Raw genomic sequence first — 16,218 nt, 5'->3', positions numbered from 1 at the left:
ATAATCTGTGTCTTTATTCATTGTGCTCAACATTTGGGGGCTCTTTTAGAGATGCATATCATTTTGTTTTAGAAAAGTTTATTTGTTTGACACTTACCCCCCTTCCTTTATCTCTGATTTCTTTTTCTGGAACTCCAATAACGTGGGAGCTGGATCTGTGCACTAAATCTCTGTTCTTTCTTATTTTACAACTTTTATCTTCCTTAGCTTTGCTAGGACTTTATCTATTAAATTTTAAAATTTTACTTAACAATTTTACTTGTTCTCTAATTATTCTTTTTTCATCTTCCAAATTCATATCTGGGGAGAAGGATATGACTGGCTACAATCTGAGAATAGGATGAGGAAAAGGGAACTTTTCCTTAATCTCTGTGTTTTCAGTCTCACATTCCATTCTCTTCTCTGCCTGGTATTCCCATATCTAGAGAGCTCCTCTAGAAAACACACTTCCAGTTTTTTGCTTGCAGAGGTCTGGCTGCGTTGCGGAGGGCTGAGGGGGGTAGTCTCACCACTCCACACATAGACTTTCAACTAATCCCTCTCTTTTTAGCACATGCCTCCTCTTTATCTTCTCTAACAGTTTCTGATGCTTCCAAGTTCTGAACCTCTTGGGAACGGTGAGGGACGATCTACTTATCATGCTCATTTGTAATCTCTTCTACGGGCACTTTAGCTTGTAGCTTTTAACCTTGCTCTGCTAAAATGGTTACTTCTTCAGTTGTTTTTCTCAACACAACCTCTTTTCAAATCTCTAATCTGCTGATATTTCTTCTCCTATCTCTTTGTCCTCGTAGATTTACACTTTTGAAATCCTTTATTATTCAGTTTAACGAGGAGAAGAGATAACTGCATGTCATAAATTTAATCAGTATTATTCACCTTTCTAATGCTTATTGTAAGCATTAGATATTTAGAATTCCTGGAATATTACCTGGCAGTAGATGCAGAAAAGTGATTTTCTAAACTTAAATAAATTATTGGCTTTAAAACAATAATAATTAAGATACAGGGAAGCCAACTGCTATTAGGAAAAAAAGCTGAGTGATTTAGAAAATCTCAGAACTTAAGATTTAGAATTATAAAATGTTAGTCTCAACAAAATGTTGGACATAGTCTACTACAAACAAGAAAATACAGTCCTGAAGAAATTACATGATTTTGGCCGGGCGCGGTGGCTCAAGTGCTGGTAATCCCAGCACTTTGGGAGGCCGAGACGGGCGGATCACGAGATCAGGAGATCAAGACCATCCTGGCTAACATGGTGAAACCCCGTCTCTACTAAAAAATACAAAAAACTAGCCGGGCGAGGTGGCAGGCACCTGTAGTTCCAGCTACTCGGGAGGCTGAGGCGGGAGAATGGCATGAACCCGGGAGGCGGAGCTTGCAGTGAGCTGAGATCCGGCCACTGCACTCCAGCCTGGGCGACAGAGCGAGACTCCGTCTCAAAAAAAAAAAAAAAAAAAAGAAATTACATGATTTTTTTTTTTACCTTTTGATATCTAACTTAAACCCAAATTCATCTGTTAGGAGCTATTGGAGAATAAGAGCCTACCCACTCAACCTTTTCTTACTACTCTAGCCATACTAGAGGCTATAGGAAAAGAATGGCATTTCTAGATGAATCTGCAGGCTGTGGCTTTGGGCTTTCTCACAATTTCTTAACATTCCTAGATATTTGAGTACATTTTTTATTTCTTAAAAGAGACGCTTCTTAAAAGAGTTTAGTAAAAATAACAATGACAAATACTTATAAGTGAAAAATATCTTACCAGTAGGTGGGGGAAAGACTGGAGGAATGGTTCCGGGTGGTACAGCTGAAGGATAATTTGCAAATACTGGTGAAGGCAAAGGGAAATTCACGCCTAAGGAGCCCTGTGGAAGTATTTAAAAGTTACAAGACAGTGCAATACAAGCTTTCTACAGAGACTAATAAAACATTTAATAGAGAAGTCATGGACAGTTCTTACCAATTGTTGTAAAGCAAAAAGTGCAGCTTTCTCCTTGGCTTCATTTTCAGAGTGGCACTGTGGCCCATGTATCAGTAAGCCATTAGATAATTTTACTTGGCAAACAGTCATTGTCTAAATAAAGAGAATATATTTGTCTATGAAATTCTCTGTCTAGGAAGTGATCTCCCCCAAAGTTTAGTCCAAACAAGTAAAATAATTTTATCAAGAATTTAAAAAAGGGCTTTCAGTTCAAGTTTTCAATTGCCAGGCAAAAATTTTAGAGTTGTTGCCTTATATTTTTCAGTGTTTACAAAATAAAAAGCTTTCTAAGCTGGCTGAAGGGTCAAGCAACTGAATGCAAATGAAAGCCAGCAAAACTGTTTCCTTTATACAGGGGTTGACAAACTACGGAGTTCTACCTCTTTTTGTAAATAAACTTTTACTGGAACATAGCCACATCCATTCTAATGGCTACTTTCACACTGTAACTGTAGAGTTAGGAAGTTGTGATAGAGACCATCTGTCCCACAAGGCCTAAAAATATTTACTATCTGACTCTTTACAGAAAAAATTTGCTGACTCATGTTTATACCATCCTTTACTTAGGAGGTATTTTGGTAATATGAGTTCATTGCCAAAATATAAAAGACTCAGATATTCTGATGTGTTTTCTACTCATATTTAAATTATAACTACATTATACTTTAATTTTCTGTTTTATAAAAAAGCTTGTTTTGTTTCAGTGTACCTTAAGTTTTTTTAAAAAAAATAGACTTGGGGGTACAAATGGTAGTTACATGGATATACTACATAGTGGTGAAGTGTGGACTTTAGTGTACCCATCGCCCGAATAGTATACATTGTACCCAGTATGTCATTTCTCATCCCTCACATCCCTCTTACCATCCCATCTTTTGAAATCTCTTATGTCTATTATTCCACTCTGTATGTCCATGTTTAACTCCCATTTATAAATGAGAACATGTGGTATCTGACTTTCTATTTCTGAATTATTTCACTTACGATAATGGCCCCCAGTTCCATTCATGTTGCTGCAAGACACATGATTTCATTCTTTTTATGGCTGGATAATATCACATGGTGTGTGTGTATACACACACACACATGCACGCACACATACACCACATTTTCTTTATCCAATCATCCACTGATGGACACTTAGGTTGATTCCATATCTTTGCTACTGTGAATAGTGCTGTGATAAATATACAAATGCAGGCATACTTTTTAGATAATGATTTCTTTTCCTGGGGCAGATACCCAGAAGTGAGACTGCTGAATTAAATCATAGTTCTATTTTTAGCTCTTTGAGAAATCACTATACTGTTTTCATACAGGTTATACTAATTTACATTCCAACCAACAGTGTATAAACACTCCCTTTTTGCCACATCCTTGCCAAAATCTGTTGTTTTTTGACTTTTTAATAATAGCCATTCCGCCTGGTGTGAGATGGTATCTCATTGTGGCCCAAAACTGCACTTCTCTGGTAATTAGTAATGTTGAACATTTTTTTCATGTTTGTTGGCAACCCCTTGAGATGTCTTCTTTTGAGAAATGTTCACTCACGACCTTTGCCTGTTTTTAATGGGGTTATTTGTTTTTTACTTGTTGAGTTCTTTGAGTTCCTTGTAGATTCTGGATATTTAGTCCTTTGTCAGATACATAGCTTAAAAATACTGCAAATTGTTTGTTTACTCTGTTGATTATTTCTTTTGCTGTGCAGGAGCTTTTTAGTTAAGTCCCATTTGTCTATTTTTGTTTTTGTTGCATTTGCTTTTGAGATACTAGTCATAAATCTTTGTCTAGGCCAAAAACTCTAGAAGAGTTTTTCCCACGTTTTCTTCTAGGATTTTTTTTTTTTTTTTTTTTTGAGACGGAGTCTCGCTCTGTGACCCAGGCTGGAGTGCAGTGGCCGGATCTCAGCTCACTACAAGCTCCGCCTCCCGGGTTTACGCCATTCTCCTGCCTCAGCCTCCCGAGTAGCTGGGACTACAGGTGCCCGCCACCTGGCCCGGCTAGTTTTTTGTTTTTTAGTAGAGACGGGGTTTCACCGTGTTAGCCAGGATGGTCTCGATCTCCTGACCTCGTGATCCGCCCGTCTCGGCCTCCCAAAGTGCTGGGATTACAGGCTTGAGCCACCGCGCCCGGCTTCTTCTAGGATTTTTATTGCTTCAGGTCTTACATTTAAGACTCATTTCCTGAGTTCTCTATATATTCTGGCTATTCTTTATCAGATATATCATTAGGAAGTATTTTCTCTTATTCTATGAGTTACCTTTTTCACTCTTGTTATTGTCTTTTGATGCACACAATATTAACATTTCCATGAAGTGCAATTTGTCCATGTTTTCTTTCATGGCCTGTGCTTCTGGTGTCACATCCCAGAAATCACTGCCAAATCCAGTGTTGTGAAGCTTCTGCCCTAAGTTTCCTTCTAAGACTTTTATAGTTTTAGGCCTTATCTTACATTTAGGTGTTTGATCCATTTTGAGTTAATTTTCATATATTATGTTAGTTAGGTAAGTTCTTTAAAATATGAATATCCAGCTATCCAGCACCATTTGCTGAAAGATCATTCACTTTTTTTTTTTTTTTTTGAGATGGTGTCTCACTCTGTTGCCCAGGCTAGAGTGCAGTGGAGTGATCCTGGCTCACTGTAACTTCTGCCTCCCAGGTTCAAGCAATTCTCTTGCCTCAGGCTCTCAAGTAGCTGTGATGACAGGTACATGCCATCATGTCCAGCTAATCTTTTGTATTTTTAGTAGAGAAAGGGTTTCACCATGTTGGCCAGGCTAGTCTTGAACTCCTGACCTCAAGTGATCCGCCTGCCTCGGCCTCTGAAAATGCTGGGATTACAGGCATGAGCCATTGCGCATGGCTATCCACTTACAATTGAATGGTCTTGATATCTTGTCAAAAAATACTTTGAACATGTATGCAAGGGTTTATTTTTGGGCTCTCTATTCTAATCCACTGGGATTTTGATAGGGATTGCATTGAATTTGTAGACTGCTGTGGGCAGTATTGAGATCATAACAATAATAAGTCTTCCAATCCATGAACAGAGTGTCTATTTATGTCTTTTTACATGTCTTTCAGCAACATTTTGTAGTTTTTAGTGTATAAGCACATCATTTCCTTTGTTACATTTATTCCAAAGCATTTTATTATTTTTGATATTATTATAAATACTTTTGATACTATCATAGTTTTCTTAATTTCCTTTTCAGATTTTTCACTGTTAGTGTATAAAAATACAACTGATTTTTGTGAGTTGATTTTGTATTCTGCAACTGTGCTGCATTTATTAATTGGGATTTTTTTGTGGAATCTTTAGGGTTTTCTACTATAAGATCATATCTGCAAACAAATACTGCTTTACTTCTTCCCTTCTAATTTAGATGTCTTTTATTTATTTTTCTTGCTTAATTGCTCTGAACAGAACTTCCGTTACTGTGCTGAATAGAAGTGGTGAAAGTAGGCATCTTTGCCGTGGCCCTGATTTTAGAAAAAACTGCTTTTTTTTTTTTTTTTTTTGAGACGGAGTCTCGCTCTGTCGCCCAGGCTGGAGTGCAGTGGCCGGATCTCAGCTCACTGCAAGCTCCGCCTCCCGGGTTTACGCCATTCTCCTGCCTCAGCCTCCCGAGTAGCTGGGACTACAGGCGCCCGCCACCACGCCCGACTAGTTTTTTGTATTTTTTTTTTTTTTTTTACTAGAGACGGGGTTTCACCGTGTTAGCCAGGATGGTCTCGATCTCCTGACCTCGTGATCCGCCCGTCTCGGCCTCCCAAAGTGCTGGGATTACAGGCTTGAGCCACCGCGCCCAGCAAAAAAAACTGCTTTCTGTTTTAGATTAGAGGGTATCAAGAACTGGATATAAAGAGAATAAAAACTTTCTTGTGGCCAGTAGATCTCAAAGTGCATTCTGGGGATGGCTGAGGGTCTGTGAGACCCTTTCGGGAGCCACTGAGATCAAAACTATTTTCATAATAATATATGCATATACTTTTTAGAGTTGGGGTCTTCATTCTGTTGCCCAGGCTGGAGTACGGTGGTGTGATCAAGGCTCACTATAGCCACCAACTACCAGGTTTAAGCAATCCTCCCACATCAGCCTCCTGAATAGCTGAAAATATAGGTGGGTACTACCAGGCTTGGCTGTTTTTAAAGTTTTTTTAGAGATGATGGCTGGGCGCAGTGGCTCACGCCTGTAATCCTAGCACTCTGGGAGGCTGAGATGGGCAGATCACCTGAGGTCAGGAGTTTGAGACCAGCCTGGCCAACATGGTGAAACCCTGTCTCTCCTAAAAATACAAAAATTAGCCGGGTGGGGTTGCGCGCACCTGTAGTCCCAGCTACTCAGGAGGCTGAGGCAGGAGAATCGCTTGAACCTGGGAGGTGAAGGTTGCAGTGAGCACGTGCCACCACACTCCAGCCTGGGTGACAAAGCAAGGCTCTGTCTCCAAATTTTTTTTTTTTTTTTTTTTTAAGAGATGAGGTCTAGGCCAGGCATGGTGGCTCACACTTGTAATCTAATCACTTTGGGAGGCTGAGGCAGGTGGACCACAAGGTAAGGAGTTCAAGACCAGTCTGACCAACACGGTGAAATCCTGTCTCTACTAAAAATACAAAAATTAGTTGGGTGTGGTGGCGCGTGCCTGTAATCCCAGCTACTCTGGAGGTTGAGGCAGAAGATTCGCTTGAGGCCGGGCGCGGTGGCTCAAGCCTGTAATCCCAGCACTTTGGGAGGCCGAGATGGGCGGATCACGAGGTCAGGAGATCAAGACCATCCTGGCTAACACGGTGAAACCCCGTCTCTACTAAAAATACAAAAACTAGCCGGGCGAGGTGGCGGGCGCCTGTAGTCCCAGCTACTCGGGAGGCTGAGGCAGGAGAATGGCGTAAACCCGGGAGGCGGAGCTTGCAGTGAGCTGAGATCTGGCCACTGCACTCCAGTCCGGGCGACAGAGCGAGACTCCGCCTCAAAAAAAAAAAAAAAAAAAAAAAAAAGAAGATTCGCTTGAACCTGGGAGGTGAAGGCTGCACTGAGTATGCGCCACCGCACTCCAGCCTGGGCGACAAAGCAAGGCTCTGTCTCACAAAAAAAAAAAAAAAAAAGAGATGAGGTCTTTCCCAGGCTGATCTCAAACTACTGAGCTCCAGTGATCCTTCTGCCTCAGCCTCATGAGTTGTTGGGCTTACAGGTGTGAGCCACTGCACCTAGCTTATGATAATACTGAGGTGCTATGCCCTTTTTCCCATTACTTTTTCTTATTTCCTGCTTTCTCACAGTATATGGAGGACAAAATGTTTATTGTAAGATTTCAGATTCCACACTGCAAGATTCTACACTACAACTAACCTTAAACAAAATACCACTTTTAAGGTGTTTTTTTTTCTTAATGGAGTTTTGCTCTGTCACCGAGGCTGGAGTGTAATGGCACGGTCTCAGCTCAGTGCAACCTCTGCCTCCCGGGTTCAAGTGATTCTCACGCCTCAGCCTCCTGAGTAGCTGGGAGTACAGCCAAGCACGACCACACCTGGCTAATTTTTGCATTTTTAGTAGAGATGGGGTTTCACCATGCTGGCCAGACTGGTCTCAAACTCCTTATCTCAAATGATCTTCCCGCCTTGGCCTCCCAAAGTGCTGGGATTACAGACGTGAGATACCACACCTGGCCCACTTTAAAGTTTTAATGTAATATTAAAGTATAGCCAAAACTATCTGAAAAGGTTACTAAGATTCTCTTCATTTTTCTAATTTTGTATCTGTATGAGGTCATATATTTCCACCAAAAAAGACACATATAACCAGTGATTGACAGTATTAAGCAGACAGGAGAATCTAGTTTCTCCTATTACTATTGTGGTGAGAAAGATTAGTAAAATGTAGAGCAGGACGGGCATGGTGGCATGTGCCTGTAATACTAGCACTTTGGGAGGCCAAGGTGGGAGGATTGCTTGTGGCCAGTCTGGGCAACAAAATGACACCCCATCTCTTAAAAAAAAAATTAGAGTAATGTCACTCTTCTAACTAAATTTTTTAAGTAGTTAATATTTTTTACTTTGTTTTTATTAATTTTTTTGTTTCTAATTTTATGAATACATAATAGTTATAATACACATTTATGGGGTACATGTGACATTTTGATACAAGGATACAATGTATAATGATCAAATCAGAGTAACTGAGATATCCATCACCTCAAGTATTTATGATTTGTGCTGTGGTAGGAACATTTCAATTCCACTCTTTTGGTTATTTTAAAATATACATTCGTGTTAACAATAGTTGCCCTATTGTGCTACTGAAGACTAGACCTTATTCCAACAGTATTTTTGTATCCATTATCATGCACTCTTCCTCTCCTATTAATACCGTCCCCATTCCCCTTCTTTCCCTCTAATAACCATCATTCCACTCTCTATCTCCAAGAGGTCAAATTTTTTAGCTCCCATGAGTGACAAAATGTGACACTGTGTTTTTTTGTGCCTGGCTTATTACCTTTAATACAGTGCCCTCCAGTTCTATCCATGTTGTTGCAAATAACAGGATTTCATTCTTTTTAGGGCTGTATAATATTCCATTATATATCTATATCTATATATATTTATATATATACACACATTTTCTTCATCCATTTATCCATTGACGGACACTTAGGTTGATTCTGTATCTTGGCTTTTCTGAATAGCACTGCAATAAATATGAGAGGGCAAATATCTCTTATATATACTGATATCTTTTCTTTTGGACCTATACCCAGCAGTGGAACTGCTGGATCACATGGTATCTCTATTTTTATCTTTTTGAGCAATTTCCATACTGTATGTCCTTCATAGTGGCTGTACTAATTTACGTTTCCACCAACAATGTATGAGAGTTTCCCTTTCTCTGCATCCTTACCAGCATCCATTATTGCCTGTTTTTTTTTTTTTTTTTTTGGTAAAAGCCATTTTAATTGGAGATAATATCTCATTGTAGTTTTGATTTACATTGCTCTAATGTAGTGATGTTGAGCATTTTTTCATATACCTGTTGGCCATTTGTATGTTTTCTTTTTAGAAAAGTTTGTTGAGATCATTTGCCCATTAAACATTGTTATAGTTATATTTTATTTTTTTTTAAATTCAACTTTTGTTTAGATACGGGGGTATATGTGCAGGTTTGTTACATAGGTACACTGCATTTGCCCACTATCAAATGGGATTATTATTTTTTTTTTTCTGAGTTGTTTGAGCTTCTTATATACTCTGGCTATTAATATCTTGTCAGATGGGTAGTTTGCAAATATTTTCTCCTCTTCCGTGGATTGTCTTTTCACTTTGTTGATTGTTTCCTTTGCTGTGCAGAAGCTTTTTAAGCTTGATGTGATACCATTTATACATTTTTGCTTTAGTTGCCTGTGCTTTTGATGTCTTACTTATCTTTGCCCAAATCAATGTACTGGAATGTTTCCCCACTGTTTACTTCCAGTAGTTTAATAGTTACAGATCTAACATTTAAGTCTTTAATCCATTTTGATTTGATTTTTGAAAATGGTGAGACAGCATTTAGTTTCATACCCTTAAATATGGATATCTAGTTGTCCCAGGACCATTTACTGAAGGGGCTGCTCTTTCCCTAATATATGTTCTTGGCATCTTTATAAAAAATAAGTTGACTGTAACTATGTGGATTTATTTCTGGATTCTCTATTATGTTCCGTTGGTCTCTGTGTCTGTTTTTAAGCCAGTATCATGTTGTTTTGGTTACTATAACTTTGCAGTATAATGTTTCCAGCTTTGTTCTTTTTGCTCTGGATAGCTCTAGCTATTCAGGGTCACGTGTGGTTCAAGATAAATTTTAGGATTTTTTTTTTTCTTCTATTTCTGTGAAGAATGTCATTGGTATTTTGAGAGGGGTTGCACTGAATCTGCAGATTGCTTGGAGGTGGTTTAGACATTTTAACAATATTGATTCTTCCAATACATGAACATGGATAATCTTTCCATTTCTTTGTATCTTCTTCAATTTCTTGCATCATTATTTTATAGTTTTCATTATAGAGATCTTTCACTGCTTTGGTTAATTTGATTAATGTCTAGGTATTTTATTTGCAGCTATTGTGCAGGGGATTAATTTCTTGATTTCTTTTTCAGATTGTTTGCTGTCAGCATATAGAAATGTGACTGACTGTTGATTTTGTATCCTACAACTCCACCAAATTTATCAATTTTAACAGTTTTTTTTCTAAATATAAGATTATATTGTCTACAAACAAGAACAGTTTGACTCCTTCCTTTCCCTTTTGGATGCCTTTTATTTCTTTCTGTTGTCTAATTGCTCTGGCAAGCATTTCCAGTACTATATTGCATAACAGTGGTGAAAGTAGACATCCTTGTTTCCAGAATTTAAAGGAAAGGATTTCATTTTTTCCCCATTCAGTATGATACAAGCTGTGGGTTTGTTGCTGTTTATTATGTTGAGGTATGTTCCTTCTATACCCAGTTTGATGAGAGTTATCAAAAAGAGATGTTGAATTTTATCAAACACTTTTTCAGTAAGTATTGAAATGATCATATGGTTTTTGTCCTTCATTTTGTTAAAGTGTCAGTTATTGACTGCATATATTGAAACATCCTTGCATACCTAGGATGAATCCCACTCGATCATGATGAATTATCATTTAAATGTGCTGTTGAATTCAATTCACTAGTACTGTGCTGAAGATTTTATATCTAGTTCATCAGATATATTGGCCTATAGTTCTCATTTTTTGTTGTGTCTTTCTTTGGTTTTGGTATCAGGGTAATACTGGCAAGTTTGGAAGTATTTTTTTCCTCAAGCTTTTGGAACAGTCTGAGTAGAACTGCTACTAGCTCTTCTTTCAGTGTTTGGCAGAATTCAGCAGTGAAAACACCAGGTCCTGGTCTACTTTGATAGGAGACTTTTTACTACTGCTTCCATCTTGTTAATGTTGTTGTTCTACTCAAGTTTTGGATTTCTTCCTGGTTCAATCTTGGTATGTTTTATGTGTCTCGGAATTCATCCATTTCTTCTAAGTTTTCCAATTTACTGTATATAGTTGCTCATAATAGTCTCTAGAAATATTTTGAATTTCTGTGATATCCAATGTAATGACTCCTTTTTAATCCCTGATTTTATTTATATGGATATTCTCTCTTTTACAGTCCGGCTAAAGGTTTGTTGATTTTGCTTATCTTTTCAAAAAACCAACTTTTTCTTTCATCAATCTTTTGTACTATTTTTAGTATCAATTCATTAATTTCTGCCCCACTCTTTATCATTTCTTTTCTTCTAATAATTTTGGATTTGGTTTCCTCTTGCTTTTCTAGTTATTATTTATTTTAAAAATTTGTATAAATGTAAGGGGTGCAAGTGCAATTTTGTTACATGGATTTATTGCAGAGTAGTGAAGTCTGGGCTTTTCTTATATTCATCACCTGAATTATGTACACTGCAGACATTAAGTAATTTCTCACCATCTACTCCCTGCCCATCCCCCACCCTTCCAAGTCTCTAATGTCTATTATTTCACACTCTATATCCACATGTACACATTTAGCTCCCACTTATAAATGAGAACATGTGGTATCTGTTTCTGAGTTGTTTGCTTAAGATAATGGCCTCAGTTCCATCCATGTTGCTGCAAAAGACATGGTTTCATTCTTTTTTAAATGTCTGAATAATATTCCATTGTGTATGCATACACCACATTTTCTTTATCTGATCATCTGTTGATGGACACGTAGGTTAATTCTACATCCTGAGTATTGTGACTAGTGCTGCAATATACACACAAGTCAGGTATGTTTTTTATACAATTTCTTTTCCTTTAGATAGATACCCAGTAGTGTGACTGCTGGAACTAATTCTTCAAGACACACTGTTAGGTTGTTTATTTGAAGTTTCTGTACTTTTTGGATGTAGGGATTTATTGCTATAATCTTCCCTCCTAGTACTACTCTTGCTGTATCCTATAGGTTTTGGTATGTTGTATTTCCATTTTCATTTGTTTCAGGAAAATTTAAAATTTTCCCTTTTTTCATTGACCCAATGGCCATTCAGAAACATAATGTTTAATTTCCATTTATTCATATAGTTTCCAAAGTTCCTCTTGTTATTGATTTCTGGTTTTATTCCATTATGGTTAGAAAAGATACTTGATTGAATTTTAATTTTTTGAATTTTGTGAGACTTGTTTTGTGGCCTATCCTTGGACCAATATCCAAGGATATTTGGTCTATCCTTGAGAATGTTGCATTTGTTGAGGAAAGAATGTGTATTCTACAGTTGCTGGATGAAATCTTCTACAGATGCCTATCAGGTGAAAGTCATTTTTAATAAACAATGGATTAATAAACATATAGGTTTACTTATAATATTTTATATATATAACATTTTTTATATATATATACATATATAAATAGATATTTCAGAGACAAGGTCTTGCTCTGTTGCCCAGGCTGGAGTGCAATGGTATAATCATGGCATCATGGCTCACTGAAGTCCTGACTTCCTGGGCTTCTGTCCTCCTGCCTCAGCCTTGTGAGCAGCTGGGACTACAGGCTCACAACACACGTGGCTAATTTTATATTTTTTTGTAGAGAAGAGGTCTTGTTATGTTGCCCAGGCTGGTCTTGAACTCTCAGCCTCAAGCTGCCCTCATGCCTTGGCCTCCCAAAGTGCTGAAATTACAGGCATAACCCACTACATCTGGCCAATTTTTTTGTTTTAATTTCGAACACAGTAAATATGGATATAAGTAAACAAAATCTCTTTGGGGTCCTCCAAAAAAAGTGTGGAGTTTCTGAGACCAAAAAGTGTGAAAACTGCTACTGCAGGCCAAGAACCCTGGCTCTATTAGTCTGAGGAATCTTGCCAGGGTACCTGCAGCCCAGTTCCTTCCTGTCAGTCTCTCTTAGGGTTTTGGTTATGTATAAATATTAGAGCTAGGGTAAGAAGCACAAAGCTATGCTGCTCATAAAGTTAAGAAAAATAGGCCCCATTATATTTTTTCTAGCTAAACATTTTCAACCTATTTATTTAAGCTTAATGTTAAATAATTTATATAAATGGCACAGTAGTATACTATACCTGCGGCGTCCTAAGAAAGGAGAAATCAGGTTGTGGCATTCCAACAAGGGAACAAATTCGAGAAAGTTCAGTTACTGGTGTGGATACAGGAGGGATCTGGCTGGGGGCAGGCCAACACACATTGTCCATAGACTGAACATTATGGTACTCATGAGCACTGTGAGGCTTGTTCACATAAGATGCTACCAAAAAAGAGAAAAGAGTCTATCTGTATTAATAAAATACTATCTCAAATTATGAACTTATTGTAGGGTTTTATAGAAGAGCAAGCAGGAAACTGCTAAAAAGTGAAGTGAATTGCTCAAGGCCACTCATTATTAAATAACAGAATCAGGATTTCAGGTGCCTCTTTTTCCAAATCCTGGACTCTAGCAGTACAACCTCCCATCCAAGTGACTGTCAGCTTACCTTCAGTGGCCCTCTGGTCACACACCTTATAAATTTGGTTGAAAAGCCTGAGAAATTCAGTTAGATGCTATAGAGCCACCAACTGCATTAAAAAGATGAGTCTTCCACGAAGCAGATATAAAGAACTATTTAGTACTTCCTAAAATTATTGCAACTTCAGTAAAGGTTTTTCGATGAGTATAACTGATTAATGATAAATTAAGATAAAGATTTTAAAATATGATAAGTACCTAACTGCCAAAAATTAAAATCTTGAGCAGCTAATGACTACATGGTACTGTTACAGGTAAAAGTTGAACAAACAAATGGCTTTCTTGTTTTGCAGAAGTAAGAAGAGAAAAATAAAACAACAAAAGAATGAATAAACAAATGGCTTTCTTGAGCTGAAATATAATTAATCCTTAAGTTCTGAAGTTTTGGCTTCCATCTCAATTCTTGCAATTCCGCCTTACATTCGGAGACACATGGATGAATATTTTTGTTGCTCTGAAATACTGAAAGTTTTTTTGAAATTGTCTTCTAAGTGTTTTTATATGGAAGATGATTTTAAAATCTGAGTGTTCACATTCTTTATGATTAACAAACTCACTAACAGAACAAGAGCATACCTCATTGAAGAATTAATTAATATATTCTTGCTAATATAGATTAAAAAAGCAGTTAAGTGGCTTGCTCAAAGTCACAGAGCCAGTTAGTTCTATAACAGGGGCTGGATTCTGAGCTAGTGACCCTAAGACTCTAAAGCCTATGAGTTTTTTTTTTTTCCCCATACTGAAACAAAGTAAAACTTGTTTTTGACAATGGGACCATCTTTATCTAATTTTGTCTTAAAATTTATTTGGTTCTATTTTAGGAGAACGTCTGTCACTAATAATCAGTTTCCTAATACTTTTTGGAATTTTTAATTAATTATCATTGAAATATAAATGGGACAAGGTTCTGCTTTTATTCCAGGTTTTTTTTTTGTTTTTGTTTTGACACAGTTTTGCTCTTGTTGCCCAGGCTGGAGTGTGATGGCGTGATCTCGGCTCACTGCAACCTCCACCACCCGGGTTCAAGCGATTCTCCTGATTCAGCCTCTGAAGTAGCTGGGATTACAGCCACTTGGTGGCACCTGCCACTACGCCCGGCTAATTTTTTGTATTTTTAGTAGAGAGGGAGTTTCACCATGTTGGCCAGGCCGGTCTCAAACTCCTGACCTTAGATGATCCACCCGCTTCAGCCTCCCAAAGTGCTGGGATTACAGACGTGGGCCACCACGCCCCGCCAATTCCAGGTTTTGATCTTTAATACACTTAGATCTGCTTATTCAAAAATGTTTTTCACTTCTCTGAGAAACTTCTGCCCACATCCACTTTTGTATCAGTCATTCTTCCTGGCTGCCTTTAGCAGATCATTACACAGATAAAATGCTGAAGTATAAGGGTAGGAACAAATATGGCGGATATTTACTGAAATCCAGTTATGTGCCACATGTTATGCTATAGGCTTTACAGACTTAAGATTATGACCCACTTTCCTATATCTAACTCTATTAATTATTTGTAATTGATTTTGTAGATTTTTCTATTTTTACAATGGTTAGGTTATTTTAACATAATATTAGTTTCAATTATTAGCACCTACAATGTGTTGGACACAGTGCTAACTGCTTTATATTTATACATGTTATATAACTGTCACAAGTAATTTGCAATGTATTATTTTATAAATAAGAAACAAGATTTCAGAAAAGTTAAATAATGTATTTAAGTTACATGATCATTTTTAAATTACTGAGGACAAAAGCTAGAATGTGCAAACTTTTAAAGGTTTGGATGTCTACAGAATGAATATCTATAACACTACAATTAAGTAATCACAAGAAGACATTTAGTGACTGTAGATCTACTGGTTACATGGTTATATTATTACTGTCCTTTTTTTCTTTTCTTTTTTTTTTTTTTGAGACAGGGTCTGTCTCTGTTGCCCAGGTTGGAGTGCAGCGGCATGACCTTGGCTCACTGCAACCTCCACCTCCTGGGCTCAAGCAATCCTACCACGTCAGCCTCCCCAGTAGCACAAGCCACCACACCCGCTAACTTTTGTATTTTTTACAGAGATGGAGTTTCCGCCATGTTGCCCAGACTGGTCTTGAACTCCTGAGCTCAAGTGATCTGCCTGCCTCAGCTTCCCAAAATTCTGGGATTACAGGCATGAGCCACACCTGGCCAGTTACATTATTATATAACTGAAACAAGTATAAAAATTATAGTTTTAAGAATAAAAGTAGTTTTGGGCCAGATGTGGTGGCATATACCTGTAATCCCAGCACTTTGGGAGGCTGAAATGAGAGGATTGCCTGAGGTCAGAAGTTTGAGACCAGCCTGGCCAATATGGGGACACACCATCTCTAAAATAAATAAATTAATTAAATAAAAGTAGTTTTATCTTTAAAAGTACACAATAAAAAGAACCAAATGAATTGAATTTTTAAAATGAGATTATTGGTAATAGTATTTAGTTTACTTACCTAATTTCTTATTTTGTTTAGGCTGAGAGGGTAATCCATATTCATCTCTTCTAATAGAGGAAACAGGGATTTCATTACCAATCTGTTTCATTTCATTCTTATGGTCCACAGTGTTAGAGCCATCAATTTTTAGAATTTCTTTAAGCATCCGTGTTCCCTTCTTTTTGAAAATGATTCACATGGAGATGGTGAGGGTGAAGAGAAGAAAGCCAACATTAGAGCT

At 37.6% G+C, this 16,218-nt stretch overlaps 1 protein-coding gene across 8 annotated transcripts in view; it reads right to left on the bottom strand.

Moving 5' to 3' along the window:
• The window catches only part of XRN1 (5'-3' exoribonuclease 1), a 158,739-nt gene that overhangs the window by 27,016 nt on the left and 115,505 nt on the right, over positions 1-16,218 (bottom strand). For 3 of the 8 annotated variants that reach the window (XM_033212426.1, XM_033212421.1, XM_033212423.1), the window contains exons 36-39: positions 15,996-16,155; positions 13,076-13,257; positions 1,968-2,081; positions 1,770-1,872 (exon numbers count right to left, since the gene is read on the bottom strand). In XM_033212426.1, coding sequence (XP_033068317.1) covers positions 1,770-1,872; positions 1,968-2,081; positions 13,076-13,257; positions 15,996-16,155 — 559 coding nt within the window. Of the gene's footprint in view, positions 1-1,769; positions 1,873-1,967; positions 2,082-13,075; positions 13,258-15,995; positions 16,156-16,218 lie in introns of those variants that run through there. The other 5 variants (XM_033212424.1, XM_033212425.1, XM_033212422.1 and 2 more) reach the window with 4 other exon arrangements.

This window comes from Trachypithecus francoisi, unplaced genomic scaffold (genome assembly GCF_009764315.1).
Source record: "Trachypithecus francoisi isolate TF-2019V2 unplaced genomic scaffold, Tfra_2.0 Lachesis_group0, whole genome shotgun sequence".
Lineage (NCBI taxonomy): Eukaryota > Metazoa > Chordata > Mammalia > Primates > Cercopithecidae > Trachypithecus > Trachypithecus francoisi.
Note: the sequence above shows the minus strand (reverse complement) of the source record. Positions and strands in the feature narration are given on the sequence as shown.